The 14,204-nt window shown below is 51.9% G+C and overlaps 1 protein-coding gene across 1 annotated transcript in view; it reads right to left on the reverse strand.

Moving 5' to 3' along the window:
• NSD1 (nuclear receptor binding SET domain protein 1) overlaps positions 1-14,204 on the reverse strand; it is a 284,356-nt gene that overhangs the window by 84,558 nt on the left and 185,594 nt on the right. Inside the window, 4 exon segments of the mRNA XM_075344528.1 lie at positions 8,858-8,970; positions 9,061-9,266; positions 9,740-9,896; positions 10,487-10,666. Of these exon segments, the coding sequence (XP_075200643.1) occupies positions 8,858-8,970; positions 9,061-9,266; positions 9,740-9,896; positions 10,487-10,666 (656 nt within the window).

The raw sequence follows: 14,204 nt of genomic DNA on the forward strand, positions 1-14,204 counted from the left end.
AGGTACTTCTTAGAGGAAGCGTCTGCTTTCCACTCTCGAAGCCACAAGATCCTGCGGATCGCGAGGGAGTTAGCGGAGGCCACCGCCGTGCGGTGAGAAGCCTCCAGGATGGCAGACATGGCGTAGGATGCAAAAGCCGAAGCTTGAGAAGTTAAGGCATCCATCTCAGGAATAGAGTCCCTGGAGAGGGAATGAATCTCCGCCAGGGAGGCAGAGACTGCCTTAAGAGCCCACACTGCCGCAAAAGACGGGGAGAACGAGGCTCCTGCCGCCTCAAATACAGACTTGGCCAGAAGGTCAACCTGGCGGTCAGTGGGGTCCTTAAGAGAAGTGCCGTCAGCCACAGCTACGACTGTGCGGGCTGAGATTCTGGACACTGGAGGGTCTACCTTTGGGGACTGGGCCCAGTCCTTAACCACCTCCGGTGGAAAAGGGAAACGGTCATCTGAACTACGCTTCGGAAAACGTTTGTCAGGACAGGCCCTGGGCTTGTTAACAGTGGTGTGAAAGCTGAAGTGGTTAAAAAACATACTCCTAGGTTTCTTAGGAGAGGTAAACTGATGTACCTCTACCAGAGAGGGTTGTTCCTCTGACTCTTGTGGGTTGAGGTTCAGTACGGAGTTAATGGACGCAATCAAGTCACTAACATCCGTATCACCCTCAGACAAGTCAAGCCTCCCAGTTGGGGTACATAGAGGCAGTGTCTGAGCCCACAGTAAGTGAATCCTCCTCGCCCTGCACCTCGGCTTGTGAATCAGAGCCGTGGGACGAGGAAGGAGAAGGGTCCCTGCATCTCCGTTTAGGGGGACAGGGTCCTAGGACATGCTCTGAGGGCTCTGCAGAGCTCGGAGCCGCAGAGACACCCTGAGAGGGAGGCTGATGCATGGACAGCAGTGTCCGGGACAGCTGCCCCATGGAGTCGGCAAAAGACTTGGAAATAGCTTGTGAAAAGGATGCTACCCAAGCCGGGGGTTCAGCCACCGGGGCCGGAGCAGCCGGAGGGACCCCTGCGGAGGCTCCAGGCTGAGACACAACCATGTTAGCACAGGCATCACAATGTGGGTATGTGCTTGGCTCTGGCAGAATGAGCTTACACGCAGTGCATATAGCATACATGTTTGCAGCCTTGCTCCTAGTGACAGACATGCTGCTGAGGAGAAAGTTCTGCCGCCAGAATACACTCCTGTAGAATGCCTGAGAGTGTAATAAAAGTCCACAACCAGAGGTTGTGGCTTACCAGCCCGTGCTCTCTGTGTGCCCTCCGGATTCCACCGCTCCCCTGTGAAGTGTCAGCCTTCCTGACAGTATGCAGCTGCAGCATCCAGCGCCTTCCAGTGTAAGAACGCTGAGAAAATGGCGCTGGGAGAAGGAGGGGGGGCGTGTATAAGCCCAGGAGCGGGAAAAACGGAGGGCAGAGAGATACAGGGAGGTATACAGGGGAGGGAACATCTCCCTAGAGAGGAGTGCCCTCCCCTCTGCTGGTCGGGCGGTGCTGTATGCAAAACATGCAGAGAAGCCAAAAACGAAACTAGGCCCAAACTGAAGCCGGGGCCTAGATTTTAAAATGCGGCCGACGAGCAGGCACCTTCGGCGCGGTTCTCAGGGGAAATTCCCAGAACCGGCCGAAATTTACAGTAACGCTAAAGCACATACTGTCCCCCTAATAAAAGTACCCGGGACCCCTGAAAAAACATCTCAATACTTAGCTTTGAGACGCAGGGCCATGTCCCTGGAGAGGGGGGTAAATGCTCCTTCCAGCAGGGACCAGACAGGGCTGCGGATGGAGACCGGTCTTCTGCAAGCAGAGAGGACCGTGTAGGCTCCCACTTCAACCCAGAGCCTCTTAGAGGATGTGAAGGAGCGCGGCATGTGAAGGCTCCAGCCGTATAAGTCAACCTTAACAGCACCGCCGACAGAGTGGGGTGTGAAGGGACATGCCGGGAGTCCAGACTGGACCCGCTTTTCTTCCAAATCTTTAAAATTAAAATAAAAATGAAAAAAATATCAGAAAATGAAAGTGTGTGTGATCCTCCTGGAACACAAAGCGTTGAACTGGGTAGATTGTCATCCAGGGAGTGTATATAGCCCGGAGGGAGGAGCTACACGTTTGAGTGTAGTACTTTGTGTGTCCTCCAGAGGCGCTAGCTATACACCCCATGGTCTGGGTCTCCCATGGAAGGAACGATAAAGAAAAAGGCAAGAAGTAGGCAGAACCTAACTTCACAAATGGGCGACAGCCGCCTGAAGGATGCGTCTGCCCAAGCTCGCATCTGCCGAAGTAAGAGCATGCACTTGGTAGTGCTTCGAAAAGGTATGCAGGCTAGTCCAAGTGGCAGCCTGACAGACTTGATGAGCCATAGCCAGGTGCCTAAAAGCCCAAGAGGCACCAACAGCTCTGGTCGAATGTGCCTTGATCCCCGGTGGGGGAGGCACCTGAGAACTCTGGTAGGCGTCCGAAATGGTCGATCTAATCCAACGGGCCAAGGTCGGCTTAGAAGCAGAGAGGCCCTTGCACCGACCTGTGGTTAGCACAAAAAGAGAAGTGCCCCGCCTAAGAGCAGCGGTGCGAGACACATAGATCCGGAGCGCACGCACCAGATCCAGAGTATGCAGCGCTTTTTCAAAGCGATGAACAGGAGCCGGACAAAAGGAAGGTAGGGTAATGTCCTGGTTAAGGTGGAAAGGAGAGACCACATTAGGAAGAAAATCCGGAGTCGGACGGAGAACCACCTTGTCTTGATGAAAAACTAAAAAAGGTGACTCCGAAGAGAGCGCGGCCAAATCAGAGACTCTCCTGAGTGAAGTTATGGCCACCAGAAAAAACACTTTCTGTGAAAGACGATGCAAAGAGACCTCCCTAAGAGGCTCAAAGGGGGGTTTCTGCAAAACCGTGAGAACTAAATTAAGGTCCCAGGGATCCAAGGGCCGCCGATAAGGCGGAATGATGTGAGACGCGCCTTGCATGAAGGTGCGGACCTGAGCCAGCCGAGCGAGACGCCGCTGGAACAGAACTGACAGAGCTGAGACTTATCCCTTGAGAGAGCTGAGGGACAGTCCTAGCTGCAGACCGGACTGTAGAAAAGACAGAAGGGTCGGCAAGGAGAATGGCCAAGGAGGATGGTCAGTAGAGCGACACCAGGACAGGAAAATCTTCCAAGTCCTGTGATAGATCTTAGCGGAGGAAGACTTACGGGCCCGAGTCATAGTGGAGATGACTTCAGGAGGAATACCAGAAGCCGTCAAGATCCAGGACTCAAGAGCCACGCCGTCAATTTGAGAGCCGCAGAATTCAGGCGGAAAAACGGACCTTGTGAGAGTAGGTCTGGACGGTCTGGGAGATGCCACGGCATCTCTACGGACAGATGGAGCAGGTCTGGATACCAAGCTCGCCTGGGCCAGTCCGGTGCAATGAGGATGACTCAACAGCCCTCCATTCTGATCTTGCGCAGAACTCTGGGCAAGAGAGCTAGAGGGGGAAACACGTAGGACAGACTAAACTGGGACCAGCCTTGAACCAGTGCGTCCGCAGCGAATGCCTGAGGGTCGTGGGAGCGAGCCACGTAAACGGGAACCTTGTTGTTGCGACGGGATGCCATTAGGTCCACGTCCGGAGTGCCCCATTTGCGGCAGATTGACTGAAACACTGCCGGGTGCAGGGACCACTCGCCACCGTCCACGGTTTGACGGCTGAGATAATCTGCCTCCCAGTTTTCCACGCCTGGGATGTGGACTGCGGATATGGTGGACTTTGAGTCCTCCGCCCATTGGAGGATGCGTTGTACTTCCAACATCGCCAGGCGGCTGCGTGTCCCGCCTTGGTGATTGATGTAGGCAACCGCTGTCGCGTTGTCTGACTGGACTCGAATGTGCCTGCCCGCCAACAGGTGGTGAAAAGCTAGGAGAGCTAGATGCACGGCTCTGGTTTCCAGCACATTGATTAAAAGGGCTGACTCGGACGGAGTCCAAGTGCCCTGCGCTCTGTGGTGGAGATATACCGCTCCCCAGCCGGATAGACTGGCATCCGTGGTGAGAATCACCCAGGACGGGGCCAGGAAGGAGCGCCCCTGGGACAGGGAGAGGGGCCGAAGCCACCACTGAAGAGAGCTCCTGGTTTGTGGCGACAGAGCCACTAACCTGTGTAAGGAGGAAAGCCGCTTGTCCCAACAGCGGAGAATGTCCAGCTGCAGGGGGCGCAGATGGAACTGGGCAAAGGGAACAGCCTCCATGGACGCCACCATTTGACCCAGCACCTGCATCAGACGTCTGAGGGTATAACTGCGAGGCCTCAGCAGACAGCGCACCGCTAGCTGGAGGGACTGCTGTTTGACTAAGGGCAACTTCACAAGTGCTGTCAAGGTCTCGAACTGCATCCCTAGGTACGTGAGACTCTGGGTCGGAGTCAGAGTGGATTTGGGCAGATTGACCAGCCACCCGAATTGAGCTAGAGTGGAGAGAGTGAGCGAGACACTCCGCTGACAGTCTGCGCTGGATGAAGCCTTGACTAGAAGGTCGTCCAGGTAAGGAATCACTGCCAACCCCTGGAGGTGCAGAACTGCAATCACTGCTGCCATGACCTTGGTGAATACCCGAGGGGCCGTGGCCAACCCGAAGGGGAGAGCCACGAATTGGAAGTGATCTTCTCCTACTGCAAAATGTAGCCAACGCTGGTGTGACACTGCAATTGGCACATGCAGATAGGCATCTCTGATGTCGATGGATGCCAGGAAATCCCCTTGGGACATAGAGGCAATGACCGATCGCAGAGACTCCATGCGAAAGCGCCGCACCTGAACATGCTTGTTGAGAAGCTTCAGATCCAGGATGGGCCGGAAGGAACCGTCCTTTTTGGGAACTAGGAAGAGATTTGAGTAGAAACCTCTGAACCGTTCCCGGGCGGGAACCGGTACAATTACTCCATTGGCCTGTAAGGCTGCCACGGCCTGTGAGAAGGCGGCGGCCTTGGAGCAGGGGGGAGTTGAGAGAAAAAAATCTGTTTGGCGGACTGGAAGAGAATTCTATCCTGTAGCCGTGAGAGATGATATCTCTCACCCACTGATCGGAGACGAGTTGAAACCAAGCGTCGCCAAAGTGGGAGAGCCTGCCACCGACTAAGGACGTTGCTGGAGCGGGCAGATAGTCACGAGGAGGCTGCCTTATTGGCAGCAGCTCCTGCGGTCTTCTGTGGACGCGCTTTTGGGCACCAGTTGGATTTCTGGTCCTTGGCTGAGTTAGTGGACGAGGCCGAGGGCTTAGAGGACGACCAGTTGGAGGAACGAAAGGAGCGAAACCTCGACTGATTCCTACCCTGGACAGGTTTCCTGGCTTTAGTTTGAGGCATGGAAGTACTCTTCCCGCCAGTAGCTTCCTTAATAATTTCATCCAGCTGTTCTCCGAACAGCCAGGACCCAGCAAAAGGGAGCCCAGCAAGGTACTTCTTTGAAGAAGCATCTGCCTTCCACTCTCGAAGCCACAAGATTCTGCGGATAGCGAGGGAATTAGCCGAAGCCACCGCAGTGCGGTGAGAAGCCTCCAGCATGGCAGACATGGCATAGGATGAAAAGGCCGAAGCTTGGGAAGTTAAGGCATCCATTTCGGGCATAGATTCCCTGGTGAGGGAATGCATCTCCTCTAGAGAAGCAGAGATGGCCTTGAGAGCCCACACTGCTGCAAAAGTCGGAGAAAACGCGGCCCCCGCCGCTTCATACACGGATTTGGCCAGAAGGTCAATCTGGCGGTCAGTGGAATCCTTAAGGGAAGTGCCATCAGCCACCGACAGAACGGTCCGGGCTGCAAGCCTAGACACCGGAGGGTCTACCTTTGGGGACTGAGCCCACTCCTTGACCACCTCAGGTGGAAAGGGAAACCGGTCATCAGAACCACGCTTTGGGAAGCGCTTGTCAGGACAGGCCCTGGGCTTAGTCACAGCGGCCTGAAAACTGGAGTGGTTAAAGAACACACTCTTTGCTCTCTTACGCAAGGTAAACTGCTGCTTTTCTGCCAGAGAGGGTTGCTCCTCTGATGCTGGTGGATTGAGATCCAGTACAGAATTAATAGAAGCAATCAAGTCACTAAGATCTGAGTCACTTTCGGACAGATCAATGGGGCACATGGAGTTAGCCTCCGAGCCCCCTGTAAAGGCATCCTCCTCCTCCTGCGAATCAGCTCTGGAATCGGAGCCACGGGAGGAGGAGGGAGAGGGAACCCTGTGTCTCTTCTTAGGAGTACGGGGTCTGGGCCCTGATGATGAATCCTCTGTAAGCTCCGGTCCTGAGAGAGCCCTAGCAGCAGAGGCACCCTGTGAGGGGGGCTGATGCATATTCAGCAAAGTCCTGGACAGAAGTCCCATGGACTCAGCAAAAGACTGGGAGATAGACCTAGAAAAGGTTTCTACCCAAGCTGGGGGTTCAGCCACAGGAGCAGGAGCAGCCTGAGAAACCGCTGGGGGTGAGACTCCAGGCTGTGGCACCGCCAAGTTAGAGCAGGCATCACAATGTGGGAAGGTGCTGGGTCCAGGCAGCAGGAGCTTACATGCAGCGCATACAGCATAAAGCTTTGGGGCCTTGCTCCTCGTGTGAGACATGCTGCTGGAGTGGGGGCTCTGCCAGAGAATGAACCCCAGAGAGTATATACAGAGGTCCACAACCGGAGACCGGTTGTGGCTTACCAGACCGCTGGAGCGGTGTTGTGTGCCCTCCAGATCCCGAAGCCCGGACCCCCAAGCACAGCACCTCAGCAGAGATGCTGCAGACCAGCGCTGCAATGACTGATCGCAGAGAGAATGCTGAGAAAATGGCCGCCGGAGCGAAGAGAGGGGGCGGGACTTGCTTGAGGAGCGGGATCTGAAGGGCCATAGAGACCTACAGGGGAGGGGACACACACTGCAGTGGGGAGTGTCCCTCCCCTGTACAGAACGGCCGCCGGGAGGAGCCGAGCCTGTCCCTCTGCATGAGTGACATGCGAGGGCAGTGAAACAGAAACTAGGCCTCCGGCGAAGCCGGGGCCTAAATTTGAGCGGCGCGGCCGACGCGCAGGCACCATCGGCGCGGTTCTTAGGCAACAGCTAGAGAACCCGCCGGAAATGTCAGAAAACACAATAAGCACACTCTCCCCCAACAATAAAGTACAGGGACCCCGAAATCTAAACGTCTCAGGTACTTAGCTGCTGAGACGCAGGGCCAAGTCCCTGGGGATGAGTGCTCCGGTCCAGCAGGGTCCTGAAGGGCTGCGGATGGAGACCGGTGTCCTGCCAAGCATGGAGACCGTGCTGGCTCCCACTTCAAGCCAGAGCCCAGGAGGGATGGTGAAGGAGCACGGCATGTAAAGGCTCCAGCCTAGGAATCAACCTTACAACACCGCCGACACAGTGGGGTGAGAAGGGACATGCCGGGGGTCCAGACGTGGACCCCACTCTTCAATCTCATTCCAAAAGGAAAAAAATCATATGAGAATGCATGTGTGGATGTATGCCTCCTGAACACAAAGCGATAAACTGGCTGGGTCTGCTCACCAGGGGGTGTATAAGCTCAGGGGGAGGAGCTACACTTTTAAGTGTAGTACTTTGTGTGTCCTCCGGAGGTAGAAGCTAAACACCCATGGTCTGGGTCTCCCAAAGGAACGATAAAGAAAATCCCACAGCAATCGCAGCAAGTCTCCATGCAATGTACCGTATGGGGACTTGCCGCGATTGCGCCCTAAGTGTACCGCAAGTTAAGGAAACTTAACCACCAGCGGCTGCACATGAGGGCACTGAGGCTGCGTGATTTTGTATGTTGTCCATGGTCCTGATGGACCACGGACAACATTACTGCAACATTTCAACATTTCTCGGTAGCCGAGCGTTTAGCTGCGCGCCCGACCACCGGCATGTGTCAGCTCTCAGCTGAGCGCTCAGCCGCCGGCATGTCAGGGCGTTCAGCTGAGCGCCAGACCGCCGGCATGTGTCAGCTCTCAGCTGAGCGCTCAGCCGCCGGCATTTCAGGGCGTTCAGCTGAGCGCCAGACCGCCGGCATGTGTCAGCTCTCAGCTGAGCGCTAAGCCGCCGGAATGTCAGGGCACTCAGCTGAGCGCTCGGCCGCCGGCAAGTCAGGGCGCTCAGCTGAGTGCTTTGCCGCCGGCAAGTCAGGGCGCTCAGCTGAGAGCTGTCACATGCAGGCGGCATGTCAGGGCGCTTAGCTGAGCGCTCGGCCGCCGGCATGTTGGGGCGCTCAGTTGAGCGCTTTGCCGCCGGCAAGTCAGGGCGCTCAGCTGAGAGCTGTCTCATGCCGGCGGCATGTCAGGGCGCTCAGCTGAGAGCTTTGCCGCCGGCATGTCAGGGCTCTCAGCTGAGCGCTTTGCCGCCGGCATGTCAGGGCGCTCAGCTGAGCGCTCGGCCGCTGTAACTGTACTGTAAAGAAGAAAAAAAATAAAATAAATTTTTACTACGTCTTACTTTCGGGGTACGTCTTACATTAGCCGACCCCCCCCAAAACCCCCACTACGTCTTACTATCGGGGGTGTCTTACTATCGGGGAAACACGGTAGTACAGGTCATGTTATCACGCCCACAGGGCTATGATAACAAGGAAAAATGGTCAAATAGTCTGGGAAAACAACACCCCTGCGACAAATCTCAGGCCTAATTAGCATAGGGACAGTGAGGTTTAAGCTTTTTTGTTTAAACATTCTTATCAGTGAATAGCATCACACAAGGCTGGTTAGGGAGGGAATTTCGGCATACATGTATGAATGATGCTGGGCTGGAGGGCATAGAGGACCTTACAGGTTCCCTTTAAGCAACAATATAGTCTCATAGGGCTGAGGCATGATTAAATAAAGGTGTAAGGAAGAGGAAAAGAAGGGAATTAAGTGAACTACTCACTTTAATGTGCTTATAAGGAGGTGGTTTTTTATCATTTTTCTTCTCTTCTTGTAACTGCCTCATTTCTTTCTGCGCTCTTAACTCTTCAAATCTTTCTGCAGCTTCCATCAATCCTAGAATGCGGCAATATAAAACAATATTATTCAATGCAAAATCATTCGAAAATGCTCTGCAAAGCAGAAGAAATTGACTATTTAGTATACCTTTCTTGTATACAGCATCTACCCCCTTGCTCATCTTATCTTTGTTAAGAGCATCCCCTTCCATGTAAGGAAATACTCTGGCCTGGTGAGTCCATAAGTAGTCTTTAGAACCAAAAAACAAAACTGGAAACTCTCCAATGTCATGTTTCATCTTCTGGATATTTGTTGGAATGGTCTTCGGATGACAAACCTCAGCAGGCCACCACCTGAAAAGGAAGGAAAAAAAAAAAATATATGTTTTCTTAAAGATTTTGTCCACTACTTTTACATTGTTGGCCTATCCATAGGATGGATCATCAATGTCTGATTGGTGAGGGTTGTTGGACCCCAGCCAAGCCAATCAGCTGTTCTGTCCCGGCGGTGACAGAAAATGCTCTGTCTTCTGATAGTGACCGCGGCTGGGTACAGCACATCTGCCTCCTATTCATATTATTAGGAGGCGAATGTGCAGTACCCGGCCGCTAAAAGACGACGGAGCAGCGCCGAAACTGAGCATTTCCGGCTGCCTGCTGCCGCCAACACTGATAACAGATGATTGGCGGAATGTGGGGTGTCGAACCCCGGCAGATCAGACATCAATGACCCATCCTAAGGATAGCCCATCAATGTAAAAGTAGGGGGCAACTTCTTTAACCATCAGGAAAGATGGACAAGTTGAAGGTGGGAAGCAGTCTATTACCTGTATCTCCCGACTTTAACCCATACTATTTCTTTGTAATGAGGCTTTTTGCCAGCTTTACAATCATTGCAGAACCAGCTACCCTCTGGCATGTCAATATTAAGACATTCACGGTGAAAAGCAGCTGGACAGGACTCACAACAAAGAAGACTTCCACCTGACACAAAGAAAGTAGATTTAATATATTGCATTTTATCATAAAATAAAGACTTAAAACCTTCTCACACCAGTTAACCATCAAGCCATTAAATTGAACAGTGTAGGGACTCATACTCAGGTAGACATTAGGTAGTGTTCACACAGGCAATGCAGTTTCCTCCAAACATGCAGTTTTATTGCTTTAGTAAATCTTCAAGGGATTCGAAATAAAACAGCCTCTACTGGGCACAGATGTATAACCACAAACAGTCCATTCAGCAGGCACATACAGTACGTGTCACCCGAAAAGATTACAGTGTGTATCAAGGAGCAAACTTTCTACAAACAAGAGGTACGGTCCTACCAGTCTGTGTCCCCTTCAGCCTGAGCTCCTGCAGCAACAGAAGCTTTCAGGTCCATGCACAGCTCAATCCCCAGCAGACCCAGGTGACCACATGACCTGAACCTTAGTCAAAGCTAGCCAGATTCATATAATCAAGACCTGCAGTACTAGGATTTAACCCAGTCCTATCTGGCTTGCATGGAAACATGCAAACTATTGTAATTCTGGTGAGAACTATTGTGAATGGGAAATCAAATACAACTTACCTTCAGAGCACACAAAGCACCAGCTGACATTCACATGCTCGTGGTTCTTACAACCTCTGCGAGGAGTAAAGTGGCTAGGGCAAATCATACTATTAGAAGCCAAGGCAACTGTTCCTGCTGCCATACAGAAATCATTGGCATGATAGGCAACTGGGCATCGAACACATCTCATCAAACGACCTGTGCCCAAGTAGAGTAAAAGGAGATTTAAGCAATGTGCACACATGTTCTTAATATGTAGTATATATACAGTACTGGAGGGTTATTTAACCACATGTCTAAAAAGCTTATAAAGTGCCACCAGTGTGCTTCTGTTGCCTTCATCCTCTTCCATGGTTCCATGATGCCTTTGTTGCAGAGGCACCATTGCATGCTGGATAGGATTAAAGGACATTTTAGCAGACTAGCTGTGTTACAAGAGCACAACAAAGATTTGTGGTCCCCATCTAGTGTCCAAAATGAGGCATTAGCCCTCCCAATGCTTTATAAAGAGGTAATAAAAGTAATTTTAAGCTAAAAATCATATGAGATTAATATATGGGTTATCCACTACTAGGACAACCCTCTCCTTTCCAACGTTTGGGCCAGTTAAAAAAAAAAAAAAAAAAAAAAAAAAGTGTATACTCCCCTCCCAGAGTTCATGTGACATCATGAAACTCCTGCACTCAATCACTGCCGGTTTCTCTCTCTTCCTTGTGACGTATGAGTACTCAACAGGCAAGTGAGGCCAGGCGCAGCTTCACATTAATGGCTCATATGTTCAAATGCAGGGAGAGAGAAGCCAGAAATGAGGGGGATAAGTAGTGGACATCGCTTTAAGGACCGTGTGGGTTTTGGTTTGTTTTTTTTTGCACTTTCACTTTTTCTACCCCTTATTGCAAGAGCCAGAACTTTATTCTTCCATTGATCTAGCAATGTAAGGGCTCGTTTTTTTGTGAGATGTGTTGTACTTTTGAATGACACAATTTATTTTACCGTATCACGTAAGGTTAAGCGGAAAAAAAATCCAAGTGTGGTAAAATTTAAAAAGTTAAATTTTGCAATTTATTTATTTACAAAGTTCATTTTACCACGAATCTGACCTGTCAGTATGATTCTCCAGGTCAGTATGTGAATAGTTTCTATTTTATTAAGTGGTAAAGTAAAATTTTGAATAAAAATAAAATAAATTTTGCTTGCTCCATGACTTTCCGAGAGCCTAACGTGAATTTTTGGGATCTGTGGCCGTTGCGAGTGCTTGTTTTGCGCATCTCTAAGCAGATGTTTTAATCGATTTTATTTTGGGGTATGTACAATATTTTTATCGCCTGTTATAACATGTTGTTCTGTTGTTGCAGCAGCCGAAAGAAGGGAATTTTGTTTACTTACCGTAAATTCCTTTTCTTCTAGCTCCAATTGGGAGACCCAGACAATTGGGTGTATAGCTACTGCCTCCGGAGGCCACACAAAGTACTACACTTAAAAGTGTAAGGCCCCTCCCCTTCTGGCTATACACCCCCCGTGGGATCACGGGCTCCTCAGTTTTAGTGCAAAAGCAAGAAGGAGGAAAGCCAATAACTGTTTTAAATACAAATTCAACCCGAGAAACAACCTCGGAGAACTGAACTGTTCAACATGAACAACATGTGCACCCGAAAAAAACAAACTTCCTAAGAAAACAGGGCGGGTGCTGGGTCTCCCAATTGGAGCTAGAAGAAAAGGAATTTACGGTAAGTAAACAAAATTCCCTTCTTCTTTGTCGCTCCTAATTGGGAGACCCAGACAATTGGGACGTCCAAAAGCAGTCCCTGGGTGGGTAAAAGAATACCTCGTGATAGGGCCGTCAAACAGCCCTTTCCTACAGGTGAGCCACCGCCGCCTGAAGGACTTGTCTACCTAGGCCGGCATCCGCCGAAGCGTAGGTATGCACCTGATAATGCTTGGTAAAAGTGTGCAGACTCGACCAGGTAGCCGCCTGGCACACCTGCTGAGCCGTAGCCTGGTGCCGTAATGCCCAGGACGCACCCACGGCTCTGGTAGAATGGGCCTTCAGTCCTGATGGAATCGGAAGCCCAGCAGAACGGTAGGTGTGAAGAATTGGTTCCTTGATCCAACGCGCAAGGGTGGATTTGGAAGCTTGCGACCCTTTACGCTGACCAGCGACAAGGACAAAGAGTGCATCCGAGCGGCGCAGAGGCGCCGTGCGGGAAATGTAGATCCTGAGTGCTCTCACCAGATCCAATAAATGCAAACCTTTTTCAAATTGGTGAACTGGATGCGGACACAAAGACGGTAAAGTGATATCTTGATTGAGATGAAAGGAAGATACCACCTTGGGAAGAAATTCTGGAATTGGACGCAGAACTACCTTGTCCTGGTGAAACACCAGGAATGGAGATCTGCATGATAACGCCGCCAGCTCGGACACTCTCCGAAGAGACGTGACCGCCACTAGAAAGGCCACTTTCTGTGAAAGACGAGAAAGGGAAACCTCCTTCATAGGCTCGAAAGGCGGCTTTTGGAGAGCAATTAGAACCTTGTTCAGGTCCCAGGGCTCCAACGGCCGCTTGTAAGGGGGGACGATATGACAAACCCCTTGCAGGAACGTGCGTACCTGAGGAAGTCGCGCCAGGCGTTTCTGAAAAAATACGGATAGCGCGGAGACTTGACCCTTAAGGGAGCCAAGCGACAAACCTTTTTCCAACCCAGACTGCAGGAAGGAAAGAAAAGTAGGCAATGCAAAAGGCCAGGGAGAAACTCCCTGAGCAGAGCACCAAGATAGGAATATCCTCCACGTCCTGTGGTAGATCTTGGCGGAGGATGGCTTCCTAGCCTGTCTCATGGTGGCAACCACTTCATGAGATAAACCTGAGGCCGCTAGGATCCAGGACTCAATGGCCACACAGTCAGGTTCAGGGCCGCAGAATTCAGATGGAAAAACGGCCCTTGAGACAGCAAGTCTGGACGGTCTGGTAGTGCCCACGGATGGCCTACCGTGAGGTGCCACAGATCCGGGTACCACGACCTCCTTGGCCAGTCTGGAGCGACGAGAATGGCGCGGCGGCAGTCGGACCTGATTTTGCGGAGCACTCTGGGCAACAATGCCAGAGGTGGGAACACATACGGTAGCCGGAACTGCGACCAATCTTGAACTAAGGCGTCTGCCGCCAGAGCTCGGTGATCGTGAGACCGTGCCATGAAAACCGGGACCTTGTTGTTGTGCCGTGACGCCATCAGGTCGACGTCCGGCATCCCCCAGCGGCGACAGATCTCCTGAAACACGTCCGGGTGAAGAGACCATTCCCCTGCGTCCATGCCCTGGCGACTGAGAAAGTCTGCTTCCCAGTTTTCTACGCCTGGGATGTGAACTGCGGATATGGTGGATGCCGTGTCTTCCACCCACGTCAGAATCCGCCGGACTTCCTGGAAGGCTTGCCGACTGCGTGTTCCCCCTTGGTGGTTGATGTATGCCACCGCTGTGGAGTTGTCCGACTGAATTCGGATCTGCTTGCCTTCCAGCCACTGTTGGAAGGCTTGTAGGGCAAGATAGACTGCTCTGATCTCCAGAACATTGATCTGAAGGGTGGACTCTTTCCGAGTCCACGTACCTTGAGCCCTGTGGTGGAGAAACACTGCTCCCCACCCTGATAGACTCGCATCTGTCGTGACCACCGCCCCGGATGGGGGTAGGAACGACTTTCCTTTTGACAATGAGGTGGGAAGAAGCCACCACCGGAGA

The sequence above is a fragment of the Anomaloglossus baeobatrachus genome, chromosome 4 (genome assembly GCF_048569485.1).
Source record: "Anomaloglossus baeobatrachus isolate aAnoBae1 chromosome 4, aAnoBae1.hap1, whole genome shotgun sequence".
In the NCBI taxonomy this organism is placed as follows: domain Eukaryota; kingdom Metazoa; phylum Chordata; class Amphibia; order Anura; family Aromobatidae; genus Anomaloglossus; species Anomaloglossus baeobatrachus.